General features: G+C 51.3%; 2 protein-coding genes across 5 annotated transcripts in view; both read left to right on the plus strand.

The window, feature by feature from the left end:
* FXYD6 (FXYD domain containing ion transport regulator 6) overlaps positions 1 to 5,305 on the plus strand; it is a 29,733-nt gene extending 24,428 nt beyond the window's left edge. For both annotated transcript variants that reach the window (XM_016188090.2, XM_016188091.2), the window contains exons 5-8: positions 227 to 263; positions 1,576 to 1,625; positions 2,112 to 2,162; positions 4,057 to 5,305. In XM_016188090.2, coding sequence (XP_016043576.1) covers positions 227 to 263; positions 1,576 to 1,625; positions 2,112 to 2,140 — 116 coding nt within the window. In that variant the 3' untranslated portion in view covers positions 2,141 to 2,162; positions 4,057 to 5,305. The remainder of the gene's footprint in view (positions 1 to 226; positions 264 to 1,575; positions 1,626 to 2,111; positions 2,163 to 4,056) is intronic.
* A 5,229-nt stretch (positions 5,306 to 10,534) lies between these two features.
* Positions 10,535 to 19,608, plus strand: FXYD2 (FXYD domain containing ion transport regulator 2). 3 transcript variants are annotated; one of them, XM_060180015.1, is made up of 6 exons: positions 10,535 to 11,432; positions 17,602 to 17,640; positions 17,776 to 17,850; positions 18,980 to 19,013; positions 19,132 to 19,166; positions 19,422 to 19,608. In XM_060180015.1, exons 1-5 carry the CDS (start codon positions 11,270 to 11,272, stop codon positions 19,154 to 19,156), a joined length of 336 nt encoding a protein of 111 aa, XP_060035998.1. In that variant the 5' UTR covers positions 10,535 to 11,269; the 3' UTR covers positions 19,157 to 19,166; positions 19,422 to 19,608. The 3 variants fall into 3 exon arrangements, with proteins under 3 accessions (XP_060035998.1, XP_016043578.2, XP_016043579.1); XM_016188092.2 differs by having other exon boundaries at positions 19,132 to 19,162; XM_016188093.2 differs by lacking the exon at positions 10,535 to 11,432 and adding an exon at positions 12,788 to 12,972 and having other exon boundaries at positions 19,132 to 19,162.
* Positions 19,609 to 19,834: the final 226 nt, after the last annotated feature.

Consider the following 19,834-nt stretch of genomic DNA (forward strand, 5'->3'; position numbering starts at 1 on the left):
TTTTCCCTTTGCACTGGCATAGTCAGTCTAAATATGGTGTAGAAGCCCACTCTAGTCTACGATTGCCACATGCAGCTGTGCAAGTTGTGCACTGCTCAGTGGCAGAGGTGGGGGTGCTATATTACTCACTCCCATAATCTGCCTAGACCCACAGGGCCTCCCTGTTATGATCCAACCCAAAGTTTAACCTTGAACTCAAGCTCTTTTTTTCTTTTTTGCCTTTCAGGTCGCAGATGCAAGTGCAATTTCAATCAGAAACCCCGGTAAGAATACCATGACTCTGATACTAGAAAGGAGCAGGGAGGCCTCCTCTAGTGTGGAGTTCCCTACCTCCGACCCCACCCCAGTACCCCAATTCTTGCGCAGAAGCAGGCTGTGAGTGTTGGGGGCAGGAGAAGATTAGAATATTGCCAGGTAGACTTTGGGGGCAAAGACAGGTCAGAATACTGAGGTCAGCTACTCCTGCCGTATAAGGGGTTGAGGATGTGCTGGAAAGCGTGTCTGGAGGCCCTGGAGACTATGGAGCTTCAGAGAAAGGAATCAGAGGCCTCAGATTCCCTCTTCCCACCTCCCATCATTGCCTGAACGACTCCACCACTCCTAGTGGCCATTTTTTTCCTTTACTCTGAAAGACAGAGAGAGAGAAAGATGGAAAGGTAACACAGCACTATTCTACTACTTTCTCTCTCTCTCTCTTTTTTTTTTTTTTTTTGCCTCCAGGGTTATTGCTGGGGCTCAGTGGTGCCTGTACCACGAATCCACTGCTCCTGGAGGCTATTTTTTGCCCCTTTGTTGCCCTGGTAGTTTTATCATTGTTGTAGTTATTATTATTGTTGTTGTTGTTATTGATATAGTTGTTGGATAGGACAGAAAGAAATAGAGAAAGGAGGGGAAAACAGAGAGAGGGAGAGAAAGATAGACACCTGCAGACCTGTTTCACTGCTTGTGGGTGGGGAGCCGGAGGCTCAAATCGGGATCCTACTCTGGTCCTTGTGCTTCGCGCCACATGTCCTTAACCTGCTACGCTACTGCCCAACCCCCTATTCTACTGCTTTCTAAGCTTCCCTGATACTCCCATGTGGTAGCCTGAGGCCTGACCCTTGGGCCTTGCACATGGTAACTTGTGAGCAATACTATCTGTCGGCCCCTGAGGGTCTCTTCTTGAGCTTCACCTCCTCTCACAGATCCTGTGGCAATGTTCCTGCTTGTCACCTCTCAGGAGGCTCTTTGATGAGTAGAAGCTGAGACTTCACTTCCCTCTCTGCCCACCACACTTTAAGGATGCACCTTAAGTTCATCCAGCATTAGCTCTGGACCTCAGCAGTCAGATGGGACTCAGCCCAAGCTCTAGGCAAGCCTAGGCCTCTCTCCCTGGTACTTACTGAAGGGCTTTGATCAGTTCCTTGCATTCTGCTCCTGAAGTCCTTGCTTTCCACTCTGTTATCCCCCCCCCCCCCAATGAGCTCAGATGACTCAGAGGAAACCAGTCCGAGGCCCTGCCTTAGCAGGGAGAATGGAGCACTCTCAAGGTTTCCTTAGAGACCACTGACAGACTTCTGTGGCTTCCTCTTGCAGGGCACCAGGGGATGAGGAGGCCCAGGTGGAAACGCTCATCACTGCAAATGGTACCTATCATGACCACCTGCCTAGGTGAAATGGAGGAAAGGGTGAGGGTCCCCGTGTGGCTCTAAGAGGGACAATCTGTGCTGTGGCCTCTTGAGCTGACAAGACATGTCCCCACAGTGCTGGGAGAGGGGTCCCTAGGCGTTCACTCTATGTTACCCTTCACCTTCAGCAAGCAGGCCCCAGGACACATGCAGTGGTTCACAGTCCACAGACTTCTTATCACCAATTGCACACAGCCCAGAAGGCAGGCTGCATTGTCCCCAGAATACAACTTAGGGATTCAAAAGAGAAGTAAGGGAAACTGCCAAGTCCCTGTCAGCAGCAGGTGGTGGGGCAGGAGGGTACCCAGGTCCCTCTGCCTCAAATCCCATGACTCACTACTTTAACAGACGGGGCAGGTTCTCCCAGAGTTAGGACAGGCTGCAGTGGGTGACCTGCCGGGCCGAGGTGTCAACTCACTACAATCCCATCTGGTTTTCTTTCAGCAACGGAGCCCCAGAAGGCAGAGAACTGAGGTGCAGCTGGCAGGTGGGAAGGTGAGAGTTGTCTGTTAGTCCTCCTCTGTCTCCTGCTGTCCTTATGAGGTCTGGGCAGGGGATTCAAGCAGGCATGACAAACTAAGTCTGTGTCCAAAAGGAACGAGAAGACGGGAGCACTGAGGTGCACTCTTAACCTCTGTTGTAAACAGTGGAGGTTAGGGGATCTCATATACCCGAAGTTAAAGGGCATCATACTTGCTGCCATGTGGTCATGACTTGGGAAAGAATCAAAGCTAGTCAAGTGCTCCTAATACCCAAGTGCTTGGAGGAGAATGGCTTTCAGGCTCAGTGGGTAGAGAGGCCTAGTACCACAAGAAAACACCATGGGCAGAGACAAGCATGTCTCCATGCATAAAGGAGCAATGCTTTGGTCTTTCCTCAGGATATAAAATTAAGATTGGGCTAGAAAGGTGGCTCATCAGTGTCCCACTTACAGGAGATTCTGCATTTAATACCTGGCACAGTGTTAAAAAGTTTTTAATCGATTATTGTTGTTGTTGCAGAACATGTGTGCTTTCATTTGCTCTGGGCTGCTTTTTCATTCAGACAGACACTAAGAGAGGGAGAGACCCCACAGTACCAGGGCTTCCTTGGCTCAAAGTGATGCTGGGGCAGGGTTTGAACCTCGGCCTGAGTACGGCAATGCATATGACCTACCTAGTGAGATCTCTCTTTGACTTCCTAAATTAAAATAATAATAATTCCTCTCATAATGACGTAGAAAGTACCTAAGAGGCACTTTTAAAAAATTGACATTTCATTATGAAAACTTCCAGCCCCACTCTAAGGTCAGAAGTACCCCTTTGTACCCATGTTATCCGTAGTTCTCAGCATTCAGCAGCACCATTTAAAACAGCCATTTTTATTGTTCATTGTAGGAACACAGCTAAGAATGAACTGTTTATTATAGGACTTAGAGCTTTCTCAGTGTTGTTACACACAAAGACTTGCTTGACAAATGTGGTTTAGTCCCTCTTATAGATGAAGAACCTGAGGGCAGACAGGCTAGTTTTATGGATGTTATGTGGCAATTTGGACTTGACGTTGGGGATTTCTTTTCTTTCTTTCTTTCTTTTTTTTTTTTTTTTTTTTTTTTTTTGCTTCCAGGGTTATCACTGGGACTTGGTGCCAGCACTATGAATCCACTGCTCCTGGAGGCTGTTTTTCCCACTTTATTGCCCTTGTTGTGATTGTTATTGTTGTTGTTATAGCTGTTGTTGTTGTTGGATAGGACAGAGAGAAATCGAGAGAAGAGGAGATAAAGACCTGCAGACCTGCTTCATTGCTTGCAAAAGGACCTCCCCCCTGTAGGTGGGGAGCTGGGGGCTCGAACTGGGATCTTTACGCTGGTCCTTGAGTTTTGCAGCATGTGCACTTAACCTGCTGTGCTACTGCCCAGCCCCTGACCTTGGGGATTTCTATTTGGTTCCATCTTACTACAAACTGCTTCCTGTCCCTTTATGATGTTCCCTGGAATATACTGGAGGCCTCGTATCAGGTTTATGCCCCATTTCTTCATACAAATAAGAAAAAAGGGGTGTGTAACTTTGTCCTAAACTGCCAGTGAAAAGAGATCTCAAGATGTCTCTGGACTTCTCACTGTGACCCTAACCACCTGCGTGTGCAGCATTTTCCTCTTCTCCTATTATCTCTCCCACTTCAGGACTGGGAGTAACTCCTGGGAGCATCCCGAAATAGAAACCCTGGTCTGTCCATTTCCTTTTTACCCTCCAGAGAGAACCCACCCTTGAGAGCCACCCTCTCCTTAGCCTCCTCCTCTTGCTTTCCAGCCTCCTTGCTTCCTTAGAAGTGGAGGCAAGGAGGCCAGCAGGTGTAGGGATTCCCAAAAGGAACTGAGTTTGGTTTTCATTCCAGTTTTCTCCCTCTGTAGCCTCCAGAAGTCGCAGGCAGCTGCGTGAACCTCTGGATATGAGTGCTGATGCTTAAGAAAATCGGCCACTTCAGCAACAGATCTTTCCCCAGGAGAAGCCAACAACTTGTGTGTCACCCCTTCTCTCTCCCCACACCCTCGTGAACCCCAGTTCTCAACTTAAGGATGCAACTAACACCCCTATCTCTCTACCTGCAGCCTGTGGTCTTGTCCACCTCTGTGATGTGTCTCTGTTTGTGTGTGTGCGTGTGTGCGTGTGTGCGTGTGTGTGTGTGTGTGTGATGGCCATGGTCTTTGTGGCTGCTCACCCGTGGATGATGTGTATTAGTGAACCCGGACTCACTGCCCTGGGCAGGAGCTGAACCAGGAGTTCATCACTCCTCCCTGCTCCCCAGCCCCACCTCGTGGCCCCCTCCACTTCCGTCTTCTGGGAGTCTGCTTTGTCCCTGGATACCATCCCCTCTCTTGGTGTAGGGATGAATGGAGGGAGAGGGGCCCCACAGTCTTCAGTTGTCTTGCAGGAAGGTTTCCATGATGTTTAAAATCATTCTGCAGAGCCTCTCTTCTCTCCTTTAAAGAGCTTTGTTTCCTTACTCCACTCTGTTCCACCTTTGCTCGGAGGGTCTCTTAGCTATTGGAAGTGCATAGCAATGACTTGGGGGAGCCCATCTCTACCTTCAGTGGCTCCTTTCCATGGAGCGCCCCCCCCCCCCCATTCCCTCTCTGTCACAGAGTGGTCGGGGGTTGCAGACCTATGTTCTGCCCTTGGGGATGTGTCCAGTGCATATCTTCTCAGCAATAACCTCTTTCCCGTCTCCCATGCCTCCCAGATTCCTGTAGACAGCCTGGGGTCTGAGTCCAGACCCAGAGTAGGGTCTTTGGCAGACTGTGGCTGGGGGAGCCATTCCATGGGACCATACCCTGTGGAGGAACAGCAGGAAGGGAAGGCTTCTTGGCTTCTCTGTCCATGTCCTATTGGTCAGGCAGTAATGGTGGCTCCTGCACCCTTCATCCTGCCTGCCACAGCACAGAGAGGTGAGGGGGATGGTCCTGCTGCAGAGGAACCTAAGAGGTCAGAGGTCATGAAGAAGGTGGGAAATCCACCCAGCCCCTCCTCCCCTTTACCTGTCCATCATGTTCTTGTGGAAACTAGCCAAACCGTACTGCTGTGACCAGGACTGCCATTCTCTGTGCTGTGATCTATCCTCCTAACAATATAAAGGAATAAAATACTATTTGTTTCCTAGTGGCTCTGGGGTGCTTTCCTTTCTTTTAAAGAACTTAGGGTATTGATAGGGCCAGTAGTGCTTAAGGGGAAGAGGGACTCTGCTATTGATCAGAGAAAGGAAATGACAACTGAAGAGAGGCTGGTGTGTGTATTTATTTTGGCTTCTTTGACACTGAATGCCTTCCCTGTGTCTCTTTCCTCCTTTACCCAGGCCCCCTTCTCATCATTCACCCTCCTGCCTCCTCCTGACACTCCTATTCCCCTATTGCTTCCTCAGTTCAGGTACCCACACTCCAGTCCATAGTGAGATCTGCATCCTAGCATGTCAGGGAGAATAAGAGGGTCCTGGTGTAGAATAACAAGGTTTTTTTTTTTTTTTAAGAATTTATTCATGAGAAAGATAGGAGGAGAGAGAGAAAGACCCAGACATCACTCTGGTACATGTGCTGCTGGGGATTGAACTCAGGACCTCATGCTTGAGAGCCTAATGCTTTATCCACTGCGCCACCTCCCAGATCACAGATCACGGAATAACAAGGTTCTAACCTCTCCCTTTGGTTAATTCTGGAGCCACTACCTAAAGACTTGACTAAGAAGGGTGTGGGTAGGTCTTGGAGTTGTAATCCAAGCCTTTATCACTTTCTCCTCTTTGCACCCAAATATCCCCTCCTCTGGAAAGTTCTCCTGGACTTCATGTAGCATGAGTGCCTTCTCTTTTTGTGCTCACCTTTGGTTCCTCCCTTTATCTTCACAATGAATACTCTGACTTGGATACACACTGGCCTCTGCCAGGGGCTTAATGTCCACTTGTGAAGCAGCTGGGGAGGGGCAAATGGGCCTGGGGCCACTTGGCTTAGACTGTCCTCCCAAGGATATTCCAATTCAGATTTTTTTAAGGTACAGCTGGGGACTGGTTCCCTGGGAGAGGGATCCAAATGGGGGCCTCATCTGTATGTTTTGTGCATCTTCATCATGAGACAGTTTCTAGGGGGCAGGGACTCTGTATTATCACATAAGCATGCCTGGAATATTACAGTGTCTCCAGAACTCTTCATACCATCTGTCTGGACTCTGCAAGTTGTTTTGAGTGACAGAATCATAAGGCCTAGGTCCTGAGGGATTTGGTGGGGTTGAGTCAGTCCTGGTCACTCTGGCCACACACATGCTACTTGTCTACCTCTGTCCCTATGTTCACCCTCATCCCCAGATCACTGTAAAGTGAAGCTTATAGCTAAGAACCAGGATTCAGGGCTGCCAACCCAGCAATCACAGTGGTTTCTGGTCACACTCAAACTTGGTAAACAAGCCAATGACCACCACCCATTTTGGATCCGAAACCTACAGGTCAGATGGTCACTAGAGGTCCCAGCACACCGAAGACTGTGAGTACTCCCACCACATTCATTAATATTCAACTGGAAAACCCAGTGGGAACAAGTCTAACGGGGTGGGGGTGTCTGATTTTTCTCATAGCAGTCAGGCCACTAACCTCCTGGAGCACTGATAAGTTCTCTAGCATGTGTGTAAAATAGGTTTCTTCACTTTCCCAGACTAGACTACTACATGTCCACTTTCCTCTTGCTAAGTTACTAATAAGGTAGGATATTCCCACTAAACAAGTTTTCTCTGCTTAATCTGTGGTTAATTTAAAGCCAGCTGGTTGGAAGGAATTGAGCCTAAGATCTCTCTCCTCAAAAGTCCTCAGCACACCACTGACCTCCTTTGCCAGAGCAAAACTGATGTCTGAAGGAAGACAGACAGCCACCTGGGCTGGAGAAACGGCTAGAGCCTGGCTGCCCTTCAGGGCATTGACCAGTAAAGCCATTCTGAGGAAGGCATGAGAGATTGGAGTGGTCTGAGACAGACACGTGAGGGGAAGTCAAAGGAACTGACGATAATAACAAAAAAATAAAAATAGCTAGTATTTAATGAGAACCTAGTTACGTGCCAAACACTGGGCTGAGAACGTTTCATGTACCATCTCATTAGGAATTCACACCCAATTTGATGGCACCTCTCTCTCTTTTACAGAAGAGTGTGGAGTGGGGTAGGGTAGGGGTTGGTTCTTGTCTGCATTTGTACTGTTGGTGACAAAGTCCAGATCCAGCCATGTCCTTCTAGCTCTGGGCTAGTCCCTAAACTGCAGAGGTGGGGGCTTTAGTCATTAAGTGGAGACAGAACTTGGGCCTGTGTGAGTGGCTCCTTACTTCTCACAATTGTGATGATCCAGAACTGGAGGGAGCTCCCATCCCCGGAAGGATTCAGGCTGAGAGAAGATGACCTCAACTGAAGGGAGGTCCATCCTCTCCACAAATGGACTCTGAGAACCCACCTAGGGTGACCAAGTGTCCAGGCCCTAGTAGAGGACCCAGAGGCCCACCAATTGAGGAACCCTCTGGTCTGGCTTTGCAGGATCAGAGAAACATCCAGAATCCAGGTCTGGGTTGCTGCTTAGTGTCTTTGTTCCTCTGGGGACACTGAACACAGGCAGGACTGTATCTGAATGTCCACATGGCTGTCAGGCACATGACTTAGACTTAAGATTTAGTTAATTAGAGCAGGTGTGAGTTGGCCAAGTAGGGATGCTGCTGTGCCATTTCCTGGAGAGGAAGGCTGAGTTCCGGGAGCGGATCAAGAGTCCTACAGTTTTCACCTCCCAGCTGATTGGCTACCCCCTACCCCCATTTCCACTACAGAGATTCCCAAGCCTGTTTGCCTAGAGATGTCTGTGTTACTTAACACTCCATAAAAATAGGTCAGCCTTCCTTCTGGGCCCCCAGGCTGTGGCCCTCCCCATCACTCTATTTTTTTCTCTTGCAGGTTGACTTGGACTGGAACTTACTAAGTTGTTCTTGGAAGAGAGTCAGGCAGCAGGGAGGATAGGGTGGTGCAGGCTGGAGCACACCCCAAGGTCACTGAGCTCCTCCCCTCCTCTGATGAGGGGGCCTCTGCCCTCTCTGGGAATCATGGACTGGCGGGGTAGCTGGTCAGGGTGGTGGTAGAGCTGTCTGGCTTGGTCTGGTTCACCCCACTTTGTCCCTGACTGTTCTGCCTCAGCCTGGGGGCAGGAAAGAGAGGTCAGGTGTGTTTGCCTGAGCTGGGGGAGGAGCTTTGGAAATACCTGTCTCCAGGCCACAGAGAGAAAGACACCCCCCCTCACCCCATTAGTGTGATTCATTGCTGTCACTGGGGCACTCCAGGGGGCAGACCTATCCAGCTCAAGCCATTGCTTGTTGACTTTAGGAAGCCAACCTTGCCCTGTGCTGCTTGCACAATAGTGGCACACCTGCCAAGGCAGCAGTAGCAAAGCAGGTGATGCTGTGATCTGGTGTCCTTAAGGGCTTGGGGTGGGGCAGCATCCCTTCACCATTCTCTGCCTCTGAGCCAGGTTTGGAGGCAGCCTAGTGGAGCAAGAGGCTTAGAATGGTCCCTATGTCAACCTGGGGAGCCACAATAGCCTTGGGTTCCTCTACTGAGTCTGCATCCATAATCTCTCCTCTTACCCCATAGGGTCAAATGATGGCAAAGGCCATACAACACTGAAACCCTCCACGTAGATACCATGTTATTTGTGTTGACAGGTCAGCCCATTCCCTACTGTCCTATTTCTTTGGAACTGTCCCCAGACTGCAGTGGTGGCCTCCTATGTAAGGTGGGTATTAAAAACACTGTCTAACTGTGTCTCTGACAAACAAAGCCCATCCAGGAGGCAAGTTTGCTTTGGCTCTGTCAGAACCACAGACTAGGTGACTTTGTCCAGTGAGGAGGGCTGAGTACGAGAGAGACGCAGTGAGCACACATATGGATCAGAGGCTGTAATCTGAGTCCTTTGATAGCAGGATAGACTTAGAAATCTGTGAAATGAGTTACTGAGGTTACATACAAGCAGATGCATCCAGCATATCTGGAAAGGAAGCATTATCAGTGGTGGGCTTGTCCTCGAGGTCTCCTTGGAGGTGATGAGCCTCAAACTGCTGCTTGGAGATGAGGGGGAGGCTGTCAGTGGGAGGAGGATACCCACTGGGGAGAAACAGACTCTTTTCTAGCTCAAGCCCAGGCACAAGCTCCGAGAACAGTCAAGAATGTGTTTCTTGACAGGGTGTTGAGTGTGGCAGAGGTGGCTCAAATGAGTTTGTCCTTGACACCTGCTGTAGGGAGAGAAGAGGGCGTCCCCATCCCCTGCCTGCTCAGCGAGCAGAAAGACCCTGGTGACCTTGCTAGAGTACATTGCCCCTTGGCAGCTCCCAGGACCTGTGTGCCCCATGTCTTGGCCACGTCTTGAAGTCAACACTTAAGGAATGGACCCTCCGGGGCCTTCTCCTACCCCCACTGCCCTATAAGACCCTAGTGGCCCTGGCATCTGAGGCCACAGCAGGAACCAGAACTCCCTGGGGCTCAGACCTTTGGGTGGCACCATCTTCTGCTGGGTGACCATATGAACCAAGTATCTGAGGACCCACCTGAGCTGGGAATCAGAACTTTCCAGGGGCTCTTGGCTTCTTTTCAGCTGCAAACCGATTCCAGGAGGATCGTCTGGGACCTGAAGTCCGAGGCTATGAGCTTGGTTCTTCAGCCCCTTACCCCAGGCTGGCAGAGCCAGAGAGCCCCATCCTGGGGAGGCTACTGGCTTCTGAGCTGTACACAGCTCAGCTAAGGCCCAGCCGGACACCTCCACACCTTACCAACCCAACAAGGACCACTAGATCCTGTGAAAGAGAGTCAGGGTCAGGTAGGTGCCTGCTGGGGACAGAGGAGACCGAGGCATGGGAAGCAAATTTGCTGCCCCATTAGGTGTGGTAGAGCTGCAGAAGGCTCCAGGATGGGGCCGCCTCTTCAAACCTCCACAGCGCTGCAGATCTCCGGGTCAGCAGCACATGGCCCCTCTGTAGCTCCAGCTTGGAAGGACCCAAGGGAGAGACCTGGGGGCCCTTGCTTGTTCTGTAGTCTTTCTGGAACAGCAGGGTTTTGCCTTTGGCCCAGATGACCCCATGCCCTCTGGAATGACCAGAAGAGCAAGAGGTGGGATCTGAGGAAAGGTGGGTTGCGGTGCCACTGGTGGTGGCAGTGGAGGTGCCCTGCCTGGAAGCCTGCCTTAGAGAGCACCCCAATGGGGACCGAGTATAGAGATGTGGCTGCAGCATGCCCCTGCGAAGGACAAGCAAGCTGGTGCTGATCAGGGCCAGACGTTTCACCCGCTGCCTCTGCTCCAACAGCAAGTTTGCAAGGTAGGTGTGGTGCTGGTGCTGTGCTTCGGGGCAGAGAAGAGCAGCAGGTGAGCTTGGCCTGTGCCAGAGTCCCTGGTGAAGGTCCAGATGGAAGGGCTTCTGCTTACAGGGGTGCAGTGCAAATGGCCACTTGTGGTGTGGTGGGGCTTTCTGGGCATCTCCCTTGGGGTGCATCTCTGGAGAACATCAGGGTATCCCTGATCTTTCAGGGGTTCTTTATTCCTAGTGTCATCCAGGATCTGGTGACCTGAGTCAGCTGGGAGAAGGGTAACAAGGACCGAGTCTGAGGAAGGATCTAGGTGTGAGATGGGTGCAGGGTGTCTTAGACTTTAGAAAAGCACCAACAACAAGGACTCTGGTGAAGCAGCTGGGAGGGTGAAGGGGTGCTGAATATCTCTGGCTCTCCAGGGGGGCAAACTGGGTCTTGCCGCATTACAGGGCAGGTGGTTTCATTGGATGAGGTCATACAAGACAACTTCTGGAGCTACTTGTGCCACAAGCTGAGTTGCTTCACCTGAATTCATCCATCTTACAAGATGGGGTTCACCATGTGCCAGCACCATTCTAGGCACTGGGGATCTGGGTCCAAGTATGACAAACAAAAAACCCCTCTCTTTCTTGGAGTTGAAATTTTAATTGAAAAAGATACAAGATAAAGAAAATGCATGACTTACCAGCTACACTAAGTGCCGTAGATAAAAATAAAACTTAAGAAGGGATTGAAAGCATTGCAGAATGGGTGTGAAAATTCTAGGCTGGCATGGGTGGAAGGGAGAGCAGAGTTAGGAGAGCGCTTCTCAGCAGAGCCCCAAGAAAGAGGAAGTGCAAAGGTCCTGTGGCAGGAGAATGCTGTGGGCCTAGTAGACCATCCAGGAGACCATCAGATCCAGCCAAGACAAAGGAACAAGGAAGGTGGAGACAAGGTCAGAGCCTTTGTACGGTGAGAGATTAGTGGGATGACCTTGGAGACCTTTGGAGTCTGAGAACCTAGATTGTGTGTGTAGTGGTTTGTGTGTGGGGTGGGGGTAATAAGGAGGGTGGTTCTGGCTACGAGCTGACCTCTTGATGTGTTTGACCCAGGTAACCTCTAAAAGGCACATCTAGTTCTGAGGTTTATAACTCTTCCAGAGTACCCAATCTGGGGAATTTCCACTCAGCAGCACTGGGCTGAGCATGCAGGTTTCCACTTTTGAGAACATGTGATGAGGCCTTGTGTGAGCAGCTGGGCCACTGGGCAGGTCAGTCCCTGCCTCAGGAGGTGAGGACAGGAGCAGGGAGCCTGGGGGCTGAGTAGATGGGGGGGTTAGGAAGGCAGATCTCTGCTCTTCCAGGAAACCTCCTCCAGACCTGTCCCCCACCTCCTTCCCAGCACATTAATCATCCCCTCAGGGTAGGAAGTGTTGCTAAAATGAGACAGAGTGGTGACTTGTTATTCTGCAGCAGGCTGAGGTCACGCCTCCCAGGTCCTGCTTTTCTGGCTCTGCCTGGGTGGCCAGGTAGGACAGAAGGCAGCCAGCAAGCCTGAGGGGACACTGTGGTCCCAAGCGAGCCATCACAGACTGCAGCCTCATCTCAGTGCCAGGGATTCTCAGTTGTCAGTCCCCCTACTTGGCCTGTACCTTTACCTGGAAGCTCCATCTTCCCACCAAACCCTCAGGCATCACTGAGCCCTCAGAGGCCTCATTAGCTGCTTGTAGCTCCTCTGGGCGCTGAAGTGTGGCGGTGGGGTTGACATCACAGCCGGTGGCAATGAAGGGGGAGAGAAGTGGGATTCCCAGCTGAGTTAAGGCAGGCTGCTGTGGGTATCTGCCCCCATCCCCAGCAGCTCCAACTCCTAGCTGCTACCAGAGTGGCACAGGAGGTTTGGCATTGGGCCCTCAGATTCAGCCACCATACCAGCACCCAGACTCAGGACTCTCAGCTGTGGAACTGATCCCTGGGATGAGATATATCAAGACAAAGGCCAGTTGGGTGGGTGAACAAAGGTGCATCTGCAGAGGGGCTCAGGGAGACCCACCAATGCCCTGCTGTGTCTCTCTCACTCACTCGGGGAGAGTGAGGCCTCTGATTCTACAGGTGGCAGGCTAGTGCCCTCTGGCTCTGGCTGAGCTCTGCAACCCCCCTGGCTGCCTGGAAGGAACTGACTATGGCACTTCTGCCCATGTGAGGGGGCTGGGGGGGAATCTGGTGTGTGTGTGGGGGGCTGTGGTTGCCTCTTAGCTTCCCTTTCCTCTGGTGCCTGCAGAAGTGGGAGACACTCCCTTCTCTCACGTGGCTCCCGCCCCAGGCGGGCACAAGGTGAGGGCACCCTTGCCAGCCCCTCCTCCTGGCTGTGTCTCCTCCTGCCTGTGGGCCAGTGTGCTGAGGGAGGGTGTCAGTCTTTCCACCAGCCCTCGCCTCAGCCTCAAGTTCCTCCTCTGCAGACACTAACAGCAGCTCTTGACATGGACCGGTGGTACCTGGGTGAGTCCCCCAACCCCCCAGGTGCTAACCTTCCTTCTCCATGAGCACCCATCATCTCCCCAGAAAGTCAGGAGATATAGAAGGGAGGGGAGGCAGGAGTTTTAAACCTGGGCATCTTTTGGAGTCCTGGACCTTCCAGGATCTCTGCTCTGAGCATCTCTGGGCTGTTAAGTGCTATGCAGACTACCTGTTCAGCCTGTCCCTCAGTCTGTCTATCCACCCAGCTATACAGAAGCACACTCTGCTACTGGACTGCTGGGGCCTAATCTAGGCTTTCCCATCTGTAGCTGCCTGACCTCTGGCAAGTTATCTAACTTCTCTGGGCCTCAGTTTCTTCATCCGTGTAACAGTAATGACAAGAATGACTTCCTCGGCCCCTTGAGCTGTTATATGATAAGATGAATTTATCACTGTAAAATGCGTAGTATGCCTTGTGCACAGGGGTCAGTAACAAAGTTCTCAATTTACGTTTTCTGATTCTCTTTCTGTCTTCTTTATGCCGTCTGTCTATTTTAACCTGTCTACTACCTACTTACCAACTATGGACCTATCAGTCAATCTGTCATCTATCAACTTCCCACTCATTTTTATATTCTTAAATTCCCTGCCATTGCAGAAGTAGCCCATGTGACTTAAAAAGCTTGACAAAATGCAGTGAGAAACAAGGAAACATCTGATAAGGAGGCACCTGTATCTTGAGAGAGAGAGAGAGAGGTATCATCTCTTGGGGAGCACAGTCTTGGGACTCTGGCTTTCTCACCCTGGCTTTTTCTCTCATGCCCCCTGACCTCAGTCTTGCTGGCTGGCCTGGTGGAATCATGGCAGTGTCCTGGGCGCTTTCAGGCCAGTTCAGGGAACACATGAGCAGTCACAGTTCACTGTCTGTAAAATGGAGACATTGTGGCTTCAGTGGGGCAGTGAGTGAAGAGTTTGATAGAGGTTCATGGCTACTACCTGCTCGCTCTGCTGTAGTTAATTATCTCGTGAAAGACCAGGAGAGCTGAAGGGGGTCAGCCTGAGCATCTCTCCCATCTGCCCCTGCTCATTTCTGTCAGAGGGCAGAGGGCTCACTGGCATCCAGCAGCTGACCTTTATACTTAAAGGTCACTGCTCATGGTTTCTGGAGTCACACAACAGTAATGGCAATTAAGCACAGACCCCATGCTCTTACATGAATAGACTCACCACCTCAAAACAACCTTCTGGGCTAGGAGTGTTGGGTTCACAGACGAAGAGCCTGAGGTTTGGAGAGGATAAGAATTCTGACAGAGGCTAGCAAGTCCAGTTAGCAAGTGGGGGAATCAGGAAGTGAGTCCAAGTGTCCACCCTCTGCCATTGCTCCAGGAGGCGTCACAGCAGTCAGTCCATCTGGAAGAATGAACTGCCCTTGGTCGACATTGTCCATGACCTTGATCCTTTGCCTTCTATGTAGCATCACTCAGCCTCATTCAGAGGCCAATTCAATTGATAGAAATTTGAACCAGGAGACTGAGCCCCACATGGGATGTCTGGCATGGGGTCCCTGAGGCAGACAGAAGCCCCAGAGGAGTGGGAGGCAAGGAAACAACCAGAGAGTCAGTAAGGTTGCATGGACTAAGCCACCATGTTCCTAGGAGGCTGCCTGGGCAGCAGGGAAAGGGGTCCAGTCAGGGCGAGAGGGAGGACTAGAGCCTTTCTGACAGAGGTGTGATGCAGCCCCCATGGGAGAGAAAGATGACAGATGGGGTGGTCCAGGCAGTAAAGGCAGAGGGTATGGCGGTGGGCTCCAGTGATCCTACACAGTGATCTAGTGATGTGGAGGTCTCTTAAGGCCCCTGCCAGTACCCACAGACTAGATTTTGAGACTTCCCCTATACCCAGTCTTAGTCCCTCCAGTTGGCAGAACACTACGCAGCCCACGTATTGGGGAATTTCCTTTGGGAGGGTTTGCAAACCCAGCCAGCTCCTCCCTGCCCTCGCTCAGCAGGAGCCTCTTCATCCACACCAGGGCTTTTCTTGTGACCAGGGTAAATATTAGCTGGCACTGTTAATGTTTAATGCCCCTGCCTCATCCCGGTCACCCCAAGGCCAGACATTCTCTCTGAAGCAAAGGCAGCGGGAAGAGGGTGCAGAGACGAGCTCTACGGGACATGGCAGGGTTGTTCACAGATGACAGTGAGTATCTGTGCGTGTGTCGGGCAGGTGACCTCTGCTTGGGTCACTTTTGGAAGGATGGCAGGGACCCCATATTCCCTCTCTCGATGTCCTGGCCTTCAGAGTACCCACTGCTCTTCCCCACTCCATACCTTAGCCTCCTCTCTAGAGATTTGCTTTGCAAAGAGGACCCTGCCTTCACTCCACAGAAAGACAGATGGAAGCGCAGAACCTGGAGCAGAGTAGGAAGTGGCAAGGATAAGCTTCCATCTGTCTGCTCAGTGAAACTTTCTGGATCATCTGAACACAGAGCATGTGGTGGTTTGGGGCCAGGCTGGGGAAGGAGCAGGTTGCTGGCCAGCCTTCTGAAGTTAGGTTTGGGGCAAGAGCCTCCACTGGAGGGAAGTACCCTGTGATGGGGGGAGTCACAGAGCTCTGGAGGCTGAGAGGTGTCTCCGTTAGCTGGCAGGTTTCAAGCTAGATTCAGAAAAGGTGAAGGTTTAGGGCAGAGAAGGCTCATCAGATGACTGAAGGTGGGGCATTCTCTTCTGTGGGAGGGACCCAATGGAGACATCTGGTCTTGGCTCTGACCAAGGTCTCTGGTGACCTTGAATAAAATCTGAACAGAATCAGAGAAGACCTTGAAGGTCATTTGCATGGGGAACTATATATGGATCCCTAGTGCTCCCTGGCTACTGGTCTTCCTGTAAAAAGAGTTGCCAGGCCTTCTACCCAGGTGCTGACCCCCTTGATCCCACCAGGCCCACTAGCCTCCCATGCCAGGGACAGCCTGGAAATACAGACTTGCACATTCCTTCCACCCTGGCTCTTGAGAATGCTGCTTTCAGCAGGGCAGGAGACAGGAGTGGTCCGCAATGCTCTGGTCAGCTTGCCTTGCAGCTGCCAAGGACAAGTGTCCTCTATTTCCAGGATGGAGGGACAGAGTGTGATATTTGCTGGCTGCTGGGAGTTCCACACAAGGGTGGGAAAAGCTACAGAAGGCAGAGACTAGACCAGATAGCTTGGTCTTGGAAGGTCTTCTCCATCCAGCCATCTGAGAGGCAACATCATAAATGGCTAAGCAGTTGGACTCTTAACCACCTATTTGGCCTGGGTTCAAATCCCTGCTCCCCTGTTATTAGCTGTGTGGCTTTTAGCCTCCATCCTCCCATGGATTAGCTGGGTGCACCTCTGATGTGTTTCAGGGAGGTCAGCTAACTAAACTAATGCTTTATGAGCCTTACCTGGCACATATAGCCACTGTAGAATCATGCTTCCTGCTTTATTTATTTACTTACTTATTTATTTACTTATTTTCATCTGGGTTATTGCTGAGGCTTGGTGCTGGCACTACGAATCCACCATTCCTGGCGGCCATTTTCTTTTCTTTCTTTCTTTATTATTTTTTCCCTTTTGTTGCCTTTGTTGTTTATCGTCATTGTTGTTATTATTGTTGTCGTTGTTGGATAGGACAGAGAGAAATGGAGAGAGGAGGGGAAGACAGAGGGGGGAGCAAAAGATAGACACCTGCAGACCTGCTTCACCGCCTATGAAGCAACCCCCCTGCAGGTGGGGAACCGGGGTTCGAACCGGGATCCTTAAGCCGGTCCTTGCGCTTCATGCCACGTGCACTTAATCTGCTGCGCCACTGCCCAGCTCCCGGCCATTTCCTTTTTTTACTCTTTCTCTCTCTCTCTCTCTCTCTCTTTTTTTTTTTTACTCAATAGGACAGAGAGAAATTGAGAGGGGGGAGGGAGAGGCAGAGAGAGAAAGATAGACACCTGCAGATCTGCCTCACCACTGGTGAAGTGTCCCCCTGCAGGTGGGGAGCAGGGGCTCTAACCCAGATCTATGCACATAATACTCCTTGCACTTAACCAAGTGTGCTACTGCCCAGCCTCTATTTCCTGCTTGTTAAAGATCTTTTTCTTGACCAGACTACTGCTCAGCTCTGGCTATTGGTAGTGCCAGGAATCAAACCTGGGACCTCTTATGTGCAAGTCTGTGCATTATCTTCCCGGTCCTCAAGGACAACAACATTGGAGAGAAGATTCTAGAAACCTGGATTCAAAGCCCTGATATACACCCAGATTCCTCTGGGACTTTGGACAAGTCTACAACTAGAGTTTCAGTTTGTGCTCCTGTGTACTAGAAGGTTCTGTTCATTCATTCATGCCATAAACCTTTGCTTACCATCTAGTAGATGCTTCACACGAACAGAGACTGCCTTGTGGAAAATATCTCACTGGATCATTTCTTACTGTTAAATGAAATAAGAAGCAAAAAGACCCCCAGGCACTGAGCCCCCTGATAGCACAGGTCAAACTCTGGAAGCTTAGTATCTGCTTCCAAGGTAGCATCTAAAGCAGCCTGAGTAGTTCTGTGGGCAAGGGCTTTAGCCAGCCCATCTTCCAGTTCTCCTCCTCCTGTGGGTGCAGGAGGAAAGCATGGGGTTCCACTATTTCTGTGGCTTCACCCCCTCTGGTCTCTCCTTAGGCAGCAGCTCCAAGACAGATGTGGACCCATTCCATTATGGTGAGCCTACCTTTCCTGAGCCTCCCAGCCCTCAGCCTCGTCCCTGTGCTCTCCCATCTTCCCCAGTCACTGTGGGGCTCCTGGTGGGGACTACAGGGAGGGTGCACACATTCACTTCATCGCTCTCTTCCTCAGACTACGAGACTGTCAGAAAAGGGGGTCTCATTTTTGCCGGCCTGGCCTTCATCGTGGGTCTTCTCATCATCCTCAGTAAGTGGGGCCAAAAGGATACAGAAGGGCACATATCTCGAAGCCACTGTGCACATGGGATTCCCAGTTGGGGTGGGGAGAATTCTCATCTCTTCCAGAACCAATAATGGAGGTCTGGTGGGCCCCCCCAATGGAGAGGTCCCTGGGATGTTCCTGCTTGTCCTTGACCTTCACTGAGATTTTTATGTCCTCAAGTGTACCCTCTAGTGGACGCAGGAAGCACTGCGGAGAAGGCAGAAAATGCTCTAGGAGCCCCTGCAGCCCTAGTGTCATGGGGCCAGGCCAGGGGAGGCCAGATCTAGTCTCTTTCTTGACTTGACCCACTTCTCTGCCCATTCAGCCTCCTGAGAAACACAGAGTCATGCCCATGTCACCATTTTGCACTTAAAAAAATCAGACCTACCACCTTGAAAGGAGCAGTCACCTACACAAGGTCCCCTGACCAATCAGAGGCAAAACCAAGCTCAGCTGACCCCAGGGGCTCTCCCCCCTGCTGGTCAAGCTCCTAGGAGTCGAGGCACGAGACCTCACTGCTCAGTAGTTACCATGAACCTCACTCTGGGCCCAAGTGTGCTCCCCTGGGAAATAGGGACGGCACCACTTGCCTTATAAGTGTCGCCGAGAAGCAGTCAGAAGGGTCCACAGAGGCATGGCATGTTCTGAGTCTGTGTGTCCCCCAGTCTCAGCAGGCACACAGGATGTGCTTTGGGGTAGCCGGGAGAAACACTGCCACATATGTGTCCTGGATTCCATCTAGAGCTCAGGTGATCCTGTGTGGCCTGTCAGCCTAAGGGCAGCTTGCGCGGTGAAGCACACTGGAATGAGGGAGTATGACTCGGAACTTACTGCCATCCTTCCCCAAGTGCTCCCAGTGGTGTTGGGACACCACCACAGCCCAGGCTCTGCCCTATGGTCAGGAATAAGCTGTAGTGGATGCTTGTTGACTGACCAACTGATTGACAAGGGCTCCAGCCTCAACTAAAGAGAATATCAATGCAAACCTCAGCCTCCCCATTGGGTTTAGGTAGCCCTGTTCTGCCAGGAGGGAGGAGAGACAGTGAGAACTGAGTTCTCCAGGTCATAGGGATTCCTTGGAAGCTAAAAAGACTAACCTTCTTTTCCTCTTCAGGTAAAAGTCTCCGCTGTGGGGGCAAGAAGCACCGGTGAGTGACACTAGGGCAGGAGAGGGAGGGCAGGCCTTCATTCTCCCAGGCCTGTGGAAAAGGACCCCTCCCCTCATTGCCTCCCCACCTGACCACTCACCTCATTTTTCTTCCCCAGGCCAGTGGACGAGGATGAGCTGTGATGATGGGTACGTTTAGGAATTGGCGGTCTGGTGGATATGGGGTGACCAGCAAGGGATGTGAAGAAGTAAGGGCATGTTTGGGGGGCTACACTGGGAGAATTATAGGGTCTTCCTTTTCTTGCATTCATACGGCAGGTGGTCACCCACCCAAAGCTTTTTAAACAGTGGTCAAGTGTCTCACAGAGATGGGAGGATGAGTTGGGGATGAAGCAAAGGCACTTTCCTCTGTCCCCTCACAGCTCCAATCATGCCTTTGTCTTTGCAGAGTTGGCTGTGCCTCACACTGTACCCAGGCCAGCTGAGAAGCCTTCCCTGGGCAGTAGATCTTGGTCCCTGGCACTGCTAGGCCCTCAGGCTGAAGAAAGTGCTGGCACAATGTGACCCCAGGTGGGTGTGGCCTCTCCACCCCCTGCCACCACCTCCACTAATAAAGTCTCCTCAGAGATGTTGTCCTCCTGGGCTGCTGCCTCTTCTCTCTTGTAGCCGCCTGGCCACACATGTCTGAGCAGAGGATATATCCAGCCTGGTCTCTTATTTTTGATGAATCATCCTGGCATGAAGACCCATGAGAGGAGGAAGTTCAGGATCATTACTTGTAGCCCTCCTCACCCCCTGAATTGCCAAGAGTCCTGGGGCAAAGGCCTGGACCTGCCTTCCCAGTGCCAGTTAGAGAGAAAA

This window comes from Erinaceus europaeus, chromosome 20 (assembly GCF_950295315.1).
Source record: "Erinaceus europaeus chromosome 20, mEriEur2.1, whole genome shotgun sequence".
In the NCBI taxonomy this organism is placed as follows: Eukaryota; Metazoa; Chordata; class Mammalia; order Eulipotyphla; family Erinaceidae; genus Erinaceus; species Erinaceus europaeus.